Source organism: Lonchura striata, chromosome 4 (assembly GCF_050655825.1).
Source record: "Lonchura striata isolate lonStrDom1 chromosome 4, ASM5065582v1, whole genome shotgun sequence".
Classification (NCBI taxonomy): domain Eukaryota; kingdom Metazoa; phylum Chordata; class Aves; order Passeriformes; family Estrildidae; genus Lonchura; species Lonchura striata.
In genome coordinates this window covers 7,133,314-7,151,090 of record NC_140706.1, presented here as the reverse complement: position 1 = coordinate 7,151,090, position 17,777 = coordinate 7,133,314, and the positions used below count along the sequence as shown (strand labels likewise).

The 17,777-nt window shown below is 38.2% G+C and overlaps 1 protein-coding gene across 14 annotated transcripts in view; it reads right to left on the bottom strand.

Annotated features, from left to right (window-relative positions):
- Positions 1-17,777, bottom strand: part of MAEA (macrophage erythroblast attacher, E3 ubiquitin ligase) — a 48,945-nt gene that overhangs the window by 17,102 nt on the left and 14,066 nt on the right. For all 14 annotated transcript variants that reach the window (XM_021535685.4, XM_085577564.1, XM_085577562.1 and 11 more), the window contains 2 exons: positions 14,022-14,204; positions 10,484-10,687 (listed from right to left, as the gene is read on the bottom strand). In XM_021535685.4, coding sequence (XP_021391360.1) covers positions 10,484-10,687; positions 14,022-14,129 — 312 coding nt within the window. In that variant the 5' untranslated portion in view covers positions 14,130-14,204. The remainder of the gene's footprint in view (positions 1-10,483; positions 10,688-14,021; positions 14,205-17,777) is intronic.

The following is a 17,777-nucleotide window of genomic DNA, read 5'->3' as shown; positions in this document are numbered from 1 at the left end:
GCTCCCAAAACAGGATTAAGATCTCACAGGCTGCTACAAAGTGCCTCTCTTATATAATTTACATATAAAATTGAGTAAATGTAAATACACAATTTTAGAGAAATACTGCCACTTGATTTTGCAGGTGCAGAGAAAGCAGAAGCAAGAAATCTGTTGCCACACACTCCCCCTTGAAATGACACAGTATTCAGCACCATGGCAAATGTTTTCTGACTTGTATATAAACTAAGAAGGAATTCTAAACTCTTTAATCACCCTCTTTACAACAGTAATGTCACCCTTCATTTCACACTTTCAGGGCTGCAATACTTTCCTGCCAATACTGCAGAACTAAAGAAAACCCTACCCCACACACAGATTATTTCAGTGCTGGGATCAAACCATAACTCTTAGCACAGACTTTCCAGCTTCCAGTGTCCTGTCATAGCTTTGCCTATATCACTTGATTACAAATACACAATACCTGAGATTGGGCAGGAAGATTGAGTTACATAAAACTTACATTTAATTCTACAACTGTACTGCAAAATAGTCTCAAATGTCTCAAGGAGGAGAACTCGCTCCATTAAGTATTAGCAGCAATTATCCAAACACGCAAGTGGGGAGCAAAGTACAAACCAGGGAGTATCACCTGAATTTTATGATTTCTGCTTTAAAAAACAGTATTGGACTAAAGTGAACCAACTTTCCCTTCTATACAACAGTCACTAACCAGGTTTTAGAAGGGTAACTATCTCAACACTGGGTGAACCTTATCATAAAAGAACTATTTAATTCCATTACAACAATGAAAACTCCAGAGAAAGACACTTATTATTAAAGAAAACTGCACATGAAGGCTGAAGACACTTTAGTGAAAGCAGAGACACTTATTTAAACAAGAATACAGCTATCACCCTATGCTCTGCCTGATTTACATATATATAGCTTTTAAAATATCACTGCTTCTTTTTTAAGCTGCAAGTGCCTCCAGGGAGGGAGGTTACCAACTCTGTGATTCTGCACAGAACTCCAATTATTAGGTATAAAATACTAAGAAGAATGAGGATGCCTTTATGATGATGATTACTAGATACATACGCCTGGCCAATATAAAAGCTGGATCCCATTTGCTCGGATGGGTTCTTTGCAAGAACATCCCAAGCATGTTCATGCACTTTCCCCTCTGGAGCTTCTGCACTCTGGTGAGTGTGAGCAGGAGCTGATGGGCTGAGCTCTCAGGGCAGCTCCCTCCTTGCCAGGTGCCCTCCTCAGCACTGCCTTGATTTCAGGAGAGACAGTGCCTGCCCTCACTGGAGGGAAAGACTGCAGCAAAACTGAACACTAGTCTGAGGGAACAAGAAAAATGGACCCAGAACTTAATGAATTTATGTGGTTGTGTCACAGAGAAGAAGTGATTCAGAAAAATACAGTGAAGGCTGTGAAGAATAATAGCTGTGAACTGATGAGAATGTATGTATAAAGGCAGTTAGGTAATATAAGCTTCATATGTATTTAAAATTGAACACAGCTACATTTATTATAAAGTTGTGAACCAAACTGGTAAATATATATATAAATGCAAATTTAAACTGAATTTAAAGCCAAACAAAGGCTGTAAATTTAGATTGTGCACAACTGAGAGAATTCAGCAGTGAACTGGGAAAAAACCAAACCTCTACATGTGTGGCATGCACACATGATGATGCACACACCAGATGCAACAAAAATAGCAACTTTGCATTAGATCGTATGTCAAATGACTTAGAACAAAAACATCTTTTCTGCAGTAGCAAAATAACTACAGAAATTAATGTAGTGTTCACATGATGATTTTTATATAACATTTTAAAATTTGGAGCAGTCAAGCAAGTCATTCCTCTCCACTCGTCTCCACTATGCACATGAGCTGAAGTACTTTTTCTTTTTGAGATCTCCAGTCACAAGTCTGGAAAGTTATGAGAAGGAATGTGTGATAAAATCCCTTATAATTCATATGAACATTTATGTATTAATATAACCCCCAGAATATTTCACATTAGAAATGTGAATCTTTAACAAGGCTCAAAACTAACCAGAAGTGAGTACTGGAACACCCAATACTTGATATTTTCAAATCTCCCACAAGCTATTCTCAAAACAAGATTAATTCATCAAAAAAAGAAATGTTAGGCTTAACCAAGATAAAATAAAAGATTTGATTCAGTGAGAAAAGGCAGCATTTTGTGCAAAAGTTAGTTTCCTCAGTGGAAAAAGCATCATAAAATAAGCTATTTGTTGTATAAAATAAGCAATTCATAATATCATAATATGCTGTTTATATATTTTTTAAAAAATGCAAATTGTTTATTTTTAATTGCTTACTAGCATCAATATGAAATTGAAAATAGGCCAATATGCCTCAAGCTATCAGTGGCTCATTGCCAAGAGTATGTACCAATAACAGCTTTATAAAGATTGACTATCTATATCTATACACATTAGATGCATAACAGCACTACCCTCATAAAAAAACCTTTGCTGACGCACTTCAGTGTTCAGCACCATGGTAAACTACCTGTATATGAAATAAAATAAACACTTAGATCATTCAAACAACAACTTCAGAAAAAGCCGTGTTAAGCTTTTAATGACTACTCATACTCTCCACAGCAACACAACCTTCAGTATAATTTAGTTCTATGGATGTGAAATAGAAACGCACAAATGAACAGTTACAAATGAAGAGGTCAATTTAGTCTTCTATATAAATAAATTCATTTGTTAAAATTTCCCCTGTGATGAGCACGCAGCAAATGCAGGCATCATCTCAGGTAGTGATTGCTGTTACACAATTCAGCAAGGAGAAGGCAAACACAAGGAGTTTCAAAGTAAGATGACAGGAGCAGCTGGGAAAGAAGAGGTCAGTGTATTTCCACAGTAGGGAACAGTGAAGGAGGCATCACTTGGCAGGAGCAGGAAGCCTGGAGAACACCACAGTCACACTGCCTACTTGAAAACAAGTGCAGGAAGCAAAAATGAGGTGCAGGTGAAGAGGGGCACAGTGCAGGTGGTTGTGATGGCAGTAACACGAATTGGGACCACAATCCAATTCCTCTGCCCCTATAAAAGGGCAGGAATAAAAGGCTGCTGGAGCAACAGTGTTTTCAAAGTCAACATGGGGTATGTATGAACTGCACTAACATTGAAGGGAGACACAAATTAAGAAAATAATGGCATAGGTGGCGACAATAAAGCAGCACCACAATTACCGAAGACTAGTTAAAGTAGGGCACAAATTAACAGTAAGGGGCCTCCTTACTCTCTGCTCATTAAATAACATTGTCTGAAGATCATTAAGCCACTATTAAGTGTTATAATGTTACTCACATTAACAGGATTAGAGAGAAACTAAACAGAGTAACTGAAAGAATATCCTACTCAAAGCCAGCTGCCGGGCTAGTTATTGGGGGAAAATGCAAAAACAGGCAGCCAAACCACAGATTCATGAACAGAAGAGCCAGAAACATTTCTGTCTATGAAGTAAACACAGCACCCATGGTGTACAGTCGAGGTTTCACATGAGAGCATCTTCCATACCCTCAGCATAGCACTGACCTTTTGCTTCTGCCTGGTTGCTTTTGAAGGATCCCAGTATCTCACACTGGGTGTCTGTCAGAAGAACATGGTCTTTGTATAGCATTAGAGGATACTGGTACTTTTGTTAATTAGTTCTAGTAATGGATTCATGTTCTAAACTTGTGCCCAACTTCAATTTTTATGACTAGATTACAAAACTCCTTGGTATTTGACCTCTGCTCTCACACCTGCTCAAAGCACCAACCCATAACATTTCTCCCTCCAGCCAGTTTTTCCAACAGCTTTCTGAAGTGTGGTGACCAAAACTATACATGTTCTGGCACTGGCTGCTCCAGAGCCAAGCAAAAAAGTATTTCCTCCACCTTCTTTCACTCAAGGATATAAGCTGCTTGGAAGAGCCTCAGAGTTGGAGCAAGCACTGAGGTGGGTTATTAGCAATCTGTTTTCCCAGTGCATCCTTTGCTCTTGCCTCAGCAATTTTTGTAGCTCAGCAAATGGCTGCACCTTCACCCATCAGCATATTATACCATGCTAAGTACAGTAATAAATGACTACACTACAGTAGTGTGACAAAGCCTCTAGAGCTTAAGATGCATCATTGGGCAGAAAAAAAAAGTGCCTCATTTTCTGTCATAGCCTCTTCTAGCAAAGGAAAGGCACCTAATCCTTTGCTAGTGGAGCAGAAGCCCTGCAGCTTTTATCCATGCAGGATCAGTCTGTCTCAGCAGCTACACACATTCTGTAACAAAACATTATCCTGTCATCTAATGTAGTAGTAAGAGCAAGTGTTAAATGTGAGGTAAGGTTTATACTTTGAAGGAATGTCTGGCAGGAAGAAAGGACAGTAAGAAGAGGCATAACTAAACCCAAACCTCTTCTACTCCTGGGTAGATACTACTTCCAGGTGATAACACCATTCCCCATTTAGATAAAATTTAAATTCAAGAATTTTTCTTCCATCACCAGCCTTCCAGAATAAGTATTTTGTAATGAATTACCTCAGTTATGATATACCACAGGTAACCCACTTTGTCTAAATGGACTGAAAAAAACAAGATGTTCAACATCACAGCACAATTCATGTGGTTGGCTTTTGAAGTGTCAAATGATTTGTAATGAGGAAGTTTGTTATTCTGCTTCGATCTTGACTATTTCACATTTACATAATTCTAATTCCTCAAGATGCTTGAGACAAACTGCAGATGTAAGGCTGCGCAGGAATTGCAGCACTTTGAAATTCAGATGAACACACCCAGACATTCATTATACCAATCTACTCAAAGTTGCCATGCCTACACTAGGTACAGCCAAAACACATTTAAAGGAGTTTCCAAGCAGCTCTCTATAGCTTGGAACTGCAGGGTAACTTCAAGCAGCACAAGCTAAAATCCTGGCACTTTTAAATCAGTAATGTCTGTTTAGGAGTTCCTTCATACATACTTTTCCTGTAACATGTCTAGTGTGGGAACAGCAAGTCACAGGAGAGGGACACAAATAGCTCCTGGCAAAAGACACCTTTTACCATCAGTCTGCATCTGGAAAGTCAGCTGGGCTATGTTCTGCATGACAACAAAGTAAATAATACATTCAAGCATTATGATTAATATTATTTACCTATTTGAAATGGAATTGTTATGAATATACATGTGTTTTGATTAATTACTTTAATACACGTGTGTGTTTGCCTACAAGCCATTCTTGGACTACACATCTTAACAAGGAGGATTTCTAAAGGTACATTTGTATGACTCTTAAAAGATGTGCTTATTCAGCTTTTAACTTTTTGAGTTAAGACTTAATACTGCTCCTTTTTGTGAATCTCAAATGTGCAGGTTATTTTCCATCTCCCCTTTTCTGACAGAATTATGAAGAGTTATTCAGGGAATGGATTACTTCAAAAATAGCAACTTCAGGAAGATTTTGCCCCGTAGCAGGCAGAAATCCTTCAGCAGTATTCTACTGAGGTGTCAGCTGAAGGATCCATATCACAGTGCTGAGGAACACTTTCCTAAAACAAGGAAAGAACATTCAACTTTGGGGTTGAAAAAAGGAACATTTGTATAGAATAGGAAAAAGAAGAAATCAGATACTTGGTCAAAAGTCATGAAGCTTGACTTTAAGAATTCAAGTTTCTCTTATACCAGGGGACATCAAATAACATTTCACAGCTTTGTCTAACAAAAGTCAGAGTGAAACACACCTGAATTCGTTGCACATATCTTTTCTAGTTAGGCTAATCCCTCCAAAAACACTTCTACAAAAACTGAAGCTGCAATGATGCAGTAAAAAAGACTAAGTGGACCAAACAGGAGGGAGAGAAGAATGGAAGCTACTCAGTTTTTCCAGGGACTATTGTTCCTTATTTAAAATTAATTTTTTAAAATAAATGTATTTACTACTTTGAAAGACAAATACTTTTAGGATGATTTTTCAGTATCTGTCTTGTTTTGATATTCTCCAGTAAATAACTATTACCACAGATGTAGAAGTTCCGCTCAGGAACGAAACCATTGACAATAACTGGAGACCTGAACTCCCACTTCAAGAAAATTATTATTTTTTTGGGACTGTGTCAATTGTCAATACTTGAAGTGTCAAGAAGCCCTTCTAATACCAATCAGTGTTGACAATGGTCGTATGTCTAGACAAAACCTCTGAAGTCAATGGAATACTCATTTCCTCCCACCCTCCAGCTCTCAAAAGCAAAAAGCACACTGTGCTATGAATGCAAAGGGCTAGTTAAGTTTCTTGAGGGATAATGCATGCACTTAATTACTGATCTAAGAACACTAACTGGCAGAACTTTAATTTATATATACAATCCCTGATTTAAGGTCAAATTAACCAGTTTTAAGCTACTTAAGAGTTTTTTCAACTCAAGCATTTACTGCCCACACTACAGTGACACTGTTCACCCTGCCCAGGGGTGCAGTAACTCTTCTGTTCCTCAGTGAATTATAGATTTTTGAATTATTTGCTCCCTGCCCCAACACACTAAGAATTAAGCTGAATTTATGCTATCCTTCACAGAAAAAACATTGCCACTTGTACAGCTTTTGTACAGCATGAGCAGTAAGGCAAGGAGATGCATTCTTTTACTAAAATAAGCTAAGCAAAGATGGAAAGAGGATTTACAGCACATAGGGGAGACTGGAAGCTTCAGAATCTGGGTTTGTTTTCAATCCTATAGGCAAAAATCACTACAGCTAAACATAATTAGGCAGAGAATGTAAAGACACTTTGCATGTTTATTTTTTCTTCCTAGCCTATTAAGGAAAGGGCTGGAAAAACAAAGACAATTTTAAACCCCACCACCTCCAGACACAGTAGACTAACTACCACATATGTAGCCTAATTATAAAATTTATCTACAAACAGAAAACAACTTCCTACTGGAACACCACTCTTCCTAAACTAGATTTGCATATCAATTAATGGCACAGAAATGAGATAGCAGTATAGCAGAACATGAAATAACAAAATTAACAGACAATCTTGCCAGCTAGCTGAAAATACGAATCTGCAGATGAAAATGCATTTTTATATTGATGTGGCATTACACTGCAATAATGACCTTATTTTGATTTTATTTATTCTAATAAGCCTATACTGATGAGTTTTATTAATATGCAACAACAAAAAAAAACAAACAACCCTAACATCTAATTTGTATCTTCAACCCAAACTGTTTTTCATATCATTATGGAGCCAGAAGACATCAAAGAAAAGGTCCATAATACAATCCCCTCTACCCCATATATACTTTGGTACAAACATTTCTGTCTTTGACTGTCAGCTTTTATTTTAATCTTACTCACATTCTGGTTTACTTTCCCAAGCAGCATTACTTCTCTTTAAAGAAATATAACAAATATTTAATGTTTAGAATTTATTTCTTATATTGCCAAAACTTTATGCTGTATAAATGCCTTATAGCCAAAGTTATTCCTTACTTCAGCAAGTTCATAACTGTGATATTTAAAATCTCCCTATAATTTTTCACATCCAGCATTGCTTTCCATTCTGTCTGCTTCCTAGTTTATAATCATGATTTTTAAGCACGTATCTTCTATTACAAGATTTTATAGCCTATCATTCCTATGGAGGTAATTAATTTAGAAAATAGCCTAAAATTTGTCACAGACCATCAAAAACTACTAGAATTGGACACTATGGCACACAGTCAATCTTTGCCAATAGTACACAGCAGACAGTTTGCTCAAACATAGGGATGATTTAATGGCTTCCCTGTGGTCACTGAAGCAGAATCCTTCCTGATCTGCTTCACCCATGCAGCACCTTGGCAGCTCTGCAGGTCTCCACATTCAGGAGCCACACAAGAAAGTTAAATCAGGCAGGCTGAGACTTGCTCCCAAGACTGGTCTAACAGCTACTGGAAAGTGTTTAACCTGGGATCCCCAAGCTACAACTGAACTGCCAAGAACTGCTTCCTTCAGCCTTTCCAAAGAGCAGCAAAGGGCGCCCTCAGCCACAATCAGAGGAACAGAATCACAGAATGGTTCAGGTTCAGACCTCTGGAACTTGTGTTGTCTCCCTGTTCTTGTGTCTGCTAGGGAGCCCAGAACTGGGTACAGCACTCCAGATGGGTCTAAGAGGAGTAGAGAGGCTGGATGGCCACCCTTCTGCTGCTGCTGCTTATCAGTGCAACCCAGAGTGCTGTTGAATTGTCCTTGCCACAAGAGTACATCAGTGGGCCACCTGTCCACCAGCCTCACCTCTGGCTGCTGGACAAGCTGAACAATGTCAGTACCCGTTTTCAGCTTCTTTCTTAGGGCATAATGTCTACCCAATGGTAACAAAATCAAGATAAGAGTGGTGGTGGGGACATTAATCAAAATGCCAGGTGAGACCACAGTAAACAAAGATTACTTGGGATGAAAGAATGACATGGTATTTTGTAATCTCTACAGCAAAGTTACATTAGTAAGCATTAGAGAACATTTCAACACTCATATCCTTTAGCAAGAAAGGAACAAAAAGAAACAAAGCTGCTGCTGTCTTACTAAACCAGCAAAACCATAAATGCTATGTAACAAACAAGCCCCAGTATCATACACTGTAAAAGCTGTTCACAAAGAAGATTGCCATGCAGTCAGGCCAGGTGCAAAGCAGGGAAACTGAGGGAAGCCTTATCTTCATTAAGCCAAAACAAACTCTAATGCCAACTAAAATGCATAATTTGAGCAAACTAAAAGAAAAATGGCCTCAGTGCATTCAACATGCAGCTATGTTTTGTGTTATTGGAATCACTCTGATGTTATGCAAATTAAAAGAGTTAGGCTTGCAGGTAGAAGGTAAATAATCTTATTTAAAACTTGCTTTTTAACACAAAATTTTCTAGTCAGCAAACAGAATGAAAAGCTTTAAGCATGATGCTTTTACCACAGGGTCTTGCAGTATGTCATGACAGACTTCCATGCTCATGTCCAAACCAAAGCTGAGCATTTCTTAATCAGGCATAATAGAGCTTGCTATGAAAGTGAAAATATTTCCATAGTGCCTTTTCAGCAGACGTAGTAGGTACAGCAACATGATGATTCAGCAGAGACGAGCTCCTGCTCAAAACAGAGGGAAACATCTACCAGAAGTGGGAGAGCTGCTGACCAGTCAAGCTGCAGTTCTCCCAGCTAATTGCCTTCGGTATTTTTGACTCACATGCATGGACTATATCTCCAGTGAGGCACAACAGCCTCTTCAGCTGATTTTTTCAGGACTATTTCCTATTAATACTTTTTAACCCACCTCCCCTCTCACTTCTATTCAGCCTCTACATGCTATTTCCTATTTGGCATTTACAGAAATTGCTGCTGGCTGAACAGGATTAGACCGGTAAAGCAGCCAAGGAATAAGAGACACATGACAAATAGGTCCCTGTTATGTGACAAAGAACAAGTACATATGCTCTAATTTGACATCAGTAAAAAAATATCTTTTTCTCCAACAAAATGAGATGTGTTCAACTATTCCACCTAAGAAAGGCAAAGTATGTAAGTCATGTAAGAGAACTCAAAGCATCTTTATAAGAGTAAGATTTTAACTAGAAGAGTTGTATGTCTTCTGGAATCAGAAGTATCTAAAGAAGATTCAAGGATCACTCAGGACCAAATAGCAAAGGCTATCTAAAATCTGCAAAACATGATTTCTCTAGACAAAGAGCATATGCTTAAAAAATCAGTTTTAATGTCCTTGTGGCTGTCACAGGACCACAATCGGGATTCACTGGTCTGCATAAAGTAGCTACACTAAAATACACAAACTCCAAACAGTTCATAACCCACTGTGAGCCCAAGCAAAACCAGCTAGCTAACCAGTGAAAAGGAAAACAACAATCACAAAATGGTGAACAAGCAAACTGTTCTTAGGATTATGCAAGATAGAATGGCTACTAAAAACCCCAAATTGTATCAAAATTTCTTTTCCCAAGTAAAAGCCAACCTTTCTCTCAGTGCATTAAACAGTAAAATGATACAATAGAACAGTTGATCCTGCAATCAGCAAATGCTGTTCTGCTCAGTTTAGTCACCTACATATATAAGCTGAGTGGGGCTAGACAGATGGGAAGCTCCACCACCTACTTAATCAGCAGCCTAAAGGCCACTAAAAAGAAATTTTATATGACATTTGAGAATTAGTCTGAGTTTTAATAGAGAAAGGTGTTTATCTAAAAACATTTAATTTGTGACTAAAAATTTTGCCTTCAAATTTGACTTATTTAATACATTAAAACCCAATTTATGCCAAGGAGAACAAACTCAAGCCTAAAAAGATTAACAGATAAACATTAGCAAAGAAGGCCCACCAATACATAAAAATAACTGCTACAAGGCTAAAGCAGCTAGCTCTCATTTTCCCACTTCCTCTCTACTACCATTTTGTTAGCAAGTCAGTCCACAGTGGCACCCACCTCAATCCCACTTTGTCTGGCTAGTTTCACAGCTGTGTTGTAGTAGCCACAGCGCAGGAGATGCTCCACCATCATACGATCCATGCGCTTCTTCTTCCACATGTTGGCAGCAGCTGGCTGGTCACTGCTGTGCTCCTTCAGATGTTCAATCCTGCGCTTGCAGAGCTTCGCACTTTCATCCTCGGCCTGGATTGACTCAACGGCCTAAAAAGCAAAAACCAACAGTAAGAGCTACACATTTTCAATCTCCTTTTAGAGGAAAACACAGTAATTGTTTGTAAGCATTCTTTATATGTTACACAGCTACTCCCAGTAGTGCCTTGATCTATTTGACAGTATGAATATATATATTTTTCTGCTTAATTTGCAGTTTATCCAAAAGCAGAAATGTATCAACTATGGCAGCAACTGCTGTAATAGCCTGAAAAGAGCTTTGTGAAATTTGCAGTCATCTGGGCCAAACAGTTGAAAAGCAAAATTTCCACCTCTAACCTATGCATGGCTTCTTCCTCCAGCAGCTGTCCTGCTGTATTAGTTCTACTGAGGAGTGATGCAGAGTAAACCCACATTACTTCTAAAACACTGGAGCCATTTTAATCAGTCATGCAATAATGGAAATTATACAATTGGTTGGCCTCTTGGCACCTGTAATTCAAAGATCTAAAAGCAGTTTTTCAAAATCATCAGTTTTGTTAAACTGGTACTATTTTATATAATTCTGCTACTGTGGAAACGTGCCTCCCTTGTTAAGAAACTTTATTTAGGAAAACATAATTTGTCCAGAGGAACTAGATTGATTATTTTACACCAACATATTGGCATACCCAGCAAAAAAACCACACACCAGATCCCCAAGGTATTGCCGCAGTATTTTTTTTTTAAATTAAAACCAAAACACTCAGCTCAGTTGCTTTCCTTCAACCTTAGAGCCATCATTCCAAGCTGGCTGACTCAGTACACAGTATGTGACAACTCTGGGCCGTGTCAGGCTACAGAACTCCAGAAAGCTGGCAGAACTTTTATCTGCCTGCTGAAGTAAAGGCAAACCAGGAGAGGATGGTTAGTACCCTTCCCATCTGCAATGTATCACTAGTGATGCAATTGTGAGTTAGGCTGCCCTGTGGTGACTTTAAACTTGCTGGCTTGTGTTTGAATGACTGCACAGGTCTGGCGGCTGGAAGGCACACACAGAACTTTTGGCAGCCCACTCTGCACACCATGCTGACACAGTGACCTTTCCAGAACTCAAACTGTAGTATCATACATGGTACAGCTCCAGCTCTGGAAGCACAGGTTCGTTCTAATTGCATTTAGCATGCCTGCCCATAGACAGACTTCTTCTGGAAGGATCAGTATTTGAAAAGCAAAGTGAAATGAGAGAAAGCTTACTTGAGAGAAAACATGGAAAGCTTACTTGCATTGACCTTACACTCTGCCCCCCTCAATTAAGCCTGACTCTGATCTGACCCTTGATACCAAATTCAAGTATCTAAAACACAAGAGTCTCTTAATAACATCCATGTAAACATCTGTAGCCTAAGTTATTTTTACTACTGAAGTCCGAGTTACTTGTGCTGCTGACTTCAGCTTTATTTTGTAACATAGTTTGGAAACAAGTATTTTGTTTGAATTATAAACTGGGTCTCTTCCTTTTCAGCAGGCAAACACTAACTAAAGACAATACACACTTTCACTTTTTAGATATCTGCAGTATTATCAGATGTGAAGGCAACCCTGAGAAATATTCTGAATACAACTAAGAACTCAAGGCAGTCAGGCACAAAGGTTAGACCCTTTCTGCTTCCAAAAGGTTCTTCTTATATGGCTTTATATCTGGATCTATACAGCACTTGCTGGTTTTTTGATCCTTCTTGTATGTTCAGAAAGGCTACAGATTCTTTTCAAAACCCTCTGAAACAAGTCTATCTGGACTTGCCCTGCTGGACATTAACAGAACTTGAGGGAACAAACATAGTAAACAGGATACAAAAGGGAAAACACAGAGGTCTAGGTTTCCCCAGGACCATTTTCAGAACTGAAGAAACCTGCTGTGTTTTAAAGCTCTCTTTCAAGAGTGAGTAAGGTGTTAAATAAAGGAACCATCTAATTCTATTATGGCCATCTCAGCAATTCATAAGATCTTTGTCTAAACACAGGAGGCAACAGAGATCCCACATGGGTCCAAAGGCTCTAAAGAAAACAGTCATTTTGCTCGGGGCAGAGATTATAGAGAAGACAGCTGGGAGTTGAGGGTTTGGAGCAGAAACAAGACCTTTGTATTTCAGAGGACTTTTACTGTTTAGTAAGTTTTTTTGGCCTTTTGTTCTTTCTGAGTAGCTATAAGATTCCCCAGAGTACTTCATGCAGTCAAAAACAAATGAGCAATTAAACTAAAATGGAGCTTTGCATCCAAAACACTCAGCAATGCCTTCAGACACACCCCCACAGTCAGCAAAGCTTTAACAAGTAAATAACTTTTACTCCTCCACATCATTACTACACACCTACAAGCAACATACAACACCTCTGTCAGAAACAGCTCCTATTTTCTGTAAGTAACAGAGAAGTGAAGAAAACATATCCTTTAAGTCTCACAATCTGAGGATGAAAAGAGCAATTAATTTATCAAGTCTTTTGCAGAACAGCTTTTCAACACCTAGCTAACTTGTTCAAGCAGAAAACCCCAAATCAACACACATGACAGCGTTATTTTCATGGTGCAAACCTCCAAGGTATTTTGATGCTTCACACAGTACTGTCTCAAGATTTATATCTGTTGGCTATTTCATTTAAGTTTCAATGAAATTACTCTGCTTCTATGTTTCTCTATTTATTTTTGGAGAAGCACTGCTATCAAGTCAGGCGACAGAGCTATTTCCATTTTTCTGCAAGACTTGTTTCAAGTAAGTGTTCTGATGACTCTAGGGATGAGTAATATTCCCATCCAAAATGAGGATGGCTTATACTTCTTTTTCTGAGAACATGTACATCTTTCTCTAAGAAAGATGTGGCAAAGGCATCAAAGGCTTAACAGCCAGAAGCAGGTTATCCTGCCAAATTTTATTTAAAAGGCTCTTAATATTCCATAGGAATCTTTCAAATTCCAAGTTGAGTGTTTATAAAAAATTTTCAAGTAACAATCCAGGACAACTTGCACTTTCTTCTGCAGAGAAGTCTCAACAGTGCATACTGTTCCTGCACTGGGGGTTTCATATTTTTCAGCTTCATCTTCTACCTGTTTTGCTATTCCAGTGATCAGTTAATTCAATTGCACAAACCTTTCCATTACACAAGCAGGAATTGATACAGATTTATTTTACTACTATTTATTTTCTGTTAGTAAAGGAAGTCCTTTTCAGGACTACAAATATGTATTCATTTTACCTCTCAGCAGAAGTCTGTGATACTTAGATAAGAACCACCAAATTGTGTTTCTTAAGCACAGTGAAGCAAGGCTTTTGAAGAGCCAGTAATGCCTGTTATTTTGAAAAGAAAATCCAAGCAAACAGCACCCCAGTGAAGGTAGAACAGCACTCACCTTGCGTTTCAGAACGCTGAGTTTTTCAACGACTCCATCCAGGAGACTGACAACTGAGTCCACAGCAGGGCAGCTGCTCAGCGTCTTCTCCAGCTCTGCCACCACCATGGTCACGTGGCTGGTCTCTCGATCAATGTTCTTCTGTGCAGCTCGGAATCGTTTGTTCAGTGTTTCGTATGGCACCTGAAGCAGAAATAGCAAGTCATTAGAATTTCTGTATTTAAAAAGTGAGGTTCTCTAGAGCTTAGAAAGACTGACGATTTCATCTGATGCAGCCAAAAGAACACCTTGGACTAGAGGACTAGAGGTCATTGATTGGACTTGAGTTCCCATGCTAAAACCATTATTTAAGTTCTCTCAGCAAGGAGCTCACATTTCTATTATGAAAAAACATGAGGAAAAATACTGCAGTTTCTTATCTGATACCATGTTCACCTATCCTGCTTTGGCTGTAAGAAGCACTGATGGAAACAATCCAGGGACAACAGAATATGAAGACAAATTTGTACCTACAAAAGGAAAGCTAAAAATTAAACCACAAGTAAGAGAGATCACCCTTCAGACTCTGACTTTCTAATTTTACATTTCTTTCCTTCACAAATACATTAAAAAAAAAGAGAAAGCTACCTTTGAGAGAAAGCATGTATAATGCATATTGGCTACTGTACATAGTACATCAACAGTTATTCAGGATATCCAACAAGTCTCCTACATACCTCTTCCCATGAAAGACTACTTTCTAGTGTTACTTCCCCAAGGACTTTAAGGAATGCCAAGAGAAACCCCATGTAAATTTTCTTTTAGTGACAAAAGCCTACAATGTATGACTAAACTGGTAATTTCCTCTAATGCTCCTTTCCTGAGTTAAGAGATATACCAGTCTTCGAGGTCTCCTGTCCTACTTGGTCCATACCTTTGTGGAACAGTCGAATGGCCATTATGGCCATGCTACTGATGGCCATTAGGAACACATGGATGGGAGCAGTCTACTGCCTGGGGAATGATTTGGGAAGTGTTAAGCTGCTTCCACTGCAGTGGTAGCAAAAACAATTTAGACAAGAAGTTCTACTACCTCACAGAAACAAGAAATTTTAAAAAACATTCCAGTGCTATACACTTAATTCAGACATATCTTTAAAAAGTCCATGAGAAGTTTTCAGGTCGTTATGATAATCTTGATTGCTTTTCCATTAATCAAAGGCATAATTTAGATAGCAATCAGATTATCCATGTTAAAGGTAAAACAGGAAACACAAATCAGTGCTCTGTTTGGTACATACCACGTATATGTTTGATTACAAATCTTTCAAGCATATAACTGCTAATCAATTATATCAAGGTCTCCGTTTTCCTCCTTCTAATTATCTCCATGCAAGGAAGTATCCCCAGGGGCCACAGCCCTTCTGGGTTCTATTAGCAAAGAGGTTCCTACAGCACCACTGGAATTCCCCATGAGAGAACAGTTTGGTTCAGAGGAAGCAAGATGAGCCAAAGCTTTTGCTTTCCCACACTTTGCATTACCTACAAGACGTTGTGCTTATTTGTAGTAGTAATAAAAGACAAGGATAATCCTGATAAGATATGAAAGGACTCCTCTTCTCAAGACTGAAATTATCTATTTAATGGTTCTTGGTATCACAAACTAAGACCTAAACAAATGACAGGGCAAGACTCTACCACAGAAGGCACCAAGCCAAAACAATTATTTTTCTTATACATTTTGTCCTAAAATTCCAGCACTACACCCACCCAAAACTCAAATCACATAAACCATGACAAATAATGAGCTTTAACACCTGCTTAGTTGCCTATATAACAATTTTCCATCTCCAACCCTCATTTCTTTTTAACATTTACACAAAAAATTGCAATATTTTAGAGACCCACAGATAAAAATGGATATTCTAGGAGGCCATTATTTTGACATCTCATGTTTTTGAACATGGAAACTTATTTCCAACTCTAAGACCTGATGCCAGACAGTATTAAGACAACTTCTTGCCTTCTTTTTGCTCCACTGCATTTTTCTTACCATTCACCAAAATATATTTCTTCAAGTATTTTGCTAATCAGCTTTCCATGCCACACTGAAAATCTGCATCAATAAAGACTTGCACAAGCTACTATTAATTTGTAGTACCTTTTTTAGTATAGAAAGTTCTTTTGTTAAATTTTGAGCAGTCAGCGGGACAGAGATCTAGTCAGTTCAGATAAAAGTCTGTGTTTAATCTCCCTTTTTCCCTAGTTCCTTATCTGCACTCAAGAGCAGTAACAGCACCCATTTCCTGTGCTCTGTCTCTTCAGCATGCAGTCTTCTGGCACAGTTCGTGTTCTTTTGACATTTAGAACAATTGAACTTTCAATTTCAGCTAGTATCACTATATATCACTTAGAATGTCTAGGTGCAATAGGTTTTTGAATCTTCTTTTATCTTTTGTTCCCCCTACCATAAAAACAATCAGAATGTTTTCTGTAGAAGAGACTAGGGGTTGAAATGTTTCCACTATATACTCTGAAAGTAAATAAAAGTAAACTTACTGAGAAACATAATTTAGGGTGTCATAACAAGGGAAATTAAAGGTACAATAAAATTATTTCCATAACTGGAGCTGACAGTAAATACACTTCACCAGAGATTTTTGTAATTTGCACAGACACTTGTTTCCTATTATAGAGCCAGTAGTTTTCATGAGAATAGTTGTGAATCACATCTAGGTACAGCTTTTACACTTATTTTACAGGAACAGAGCCTATGAATGCAAAAATTTAGAACCGCAACTGCTACATTCCTTACAAAGCAGGATTTTATCTTGAATTTGCATCTTGATCTGGTAGTTTTTTTATTACTCCTACAGCTCCAAAGTGCCAAAAGTCCCAGCTCCTCAGCACTGGCTTGCTTTACTGCAGAAGACTTCAAAAGTTACAGGCACTCTACCAAGAGGATTGTTTTTTTCCAGCAATAATTAATGGAAGAAGAACATATAAGAAAGTGCTCTGGACAATGCAATTATAAAAATTTTAAATTATAGTTCACTTTGATTTTCAGGTACCATTGTTAGAACACTGTGAACACCAAAGTTCTCAGACTAAGAGACAGATGCAAGATTTATATCTCATTAATTGCCATAAACCTATTAGAGACTTGGAACCTTTTCTGCCAGTACCATTCTGTGACCAAACCTGGATTACAGAGTCATTATTTAGAGACAAGAGTGACCTACAGAACTCAGCCTAGAGAAGTATTGCCTTAAGGAAAAAAGAATAAATCAGTTACTAGAAAATCTGAAATAAAGCAGCAAGTACTGACCAGAATGTGTTCTGTATAAGCACAATACCAACTTGTCCTACTCGTTAGAGCTTGAAAAACCACACCCAGTTGGCTCATACTGTGAACATACATGAGGATACAAAGGAGAATTGTAAAATATTAGTGGGCACCACATTTAAATCCAGTGGCCCTAAATAGATTCTGCTCCTTTTGTTCACCAGCTTCCACAGCTGGACACATTACTCAACCTAAGCATGTACTAAACCAGGTCAAACTTAAACCTAGTGAAAAGGAATTTGAGTGAAGTTAGAACAACCTACACAAGAGGTAAAATTCCAGTAACACAAGTTTTTCCAAGATCAAAATTTTGCTGTGATGTGAAGTCTGCTTGGCTGCAGGCTTCTGCAACTGTAGCGTGACTGTTTCCAGGTGCTAAACACTAACAAAAAAGCAAGAGACAACTGATTAACCTGATCCAAATATTTTCT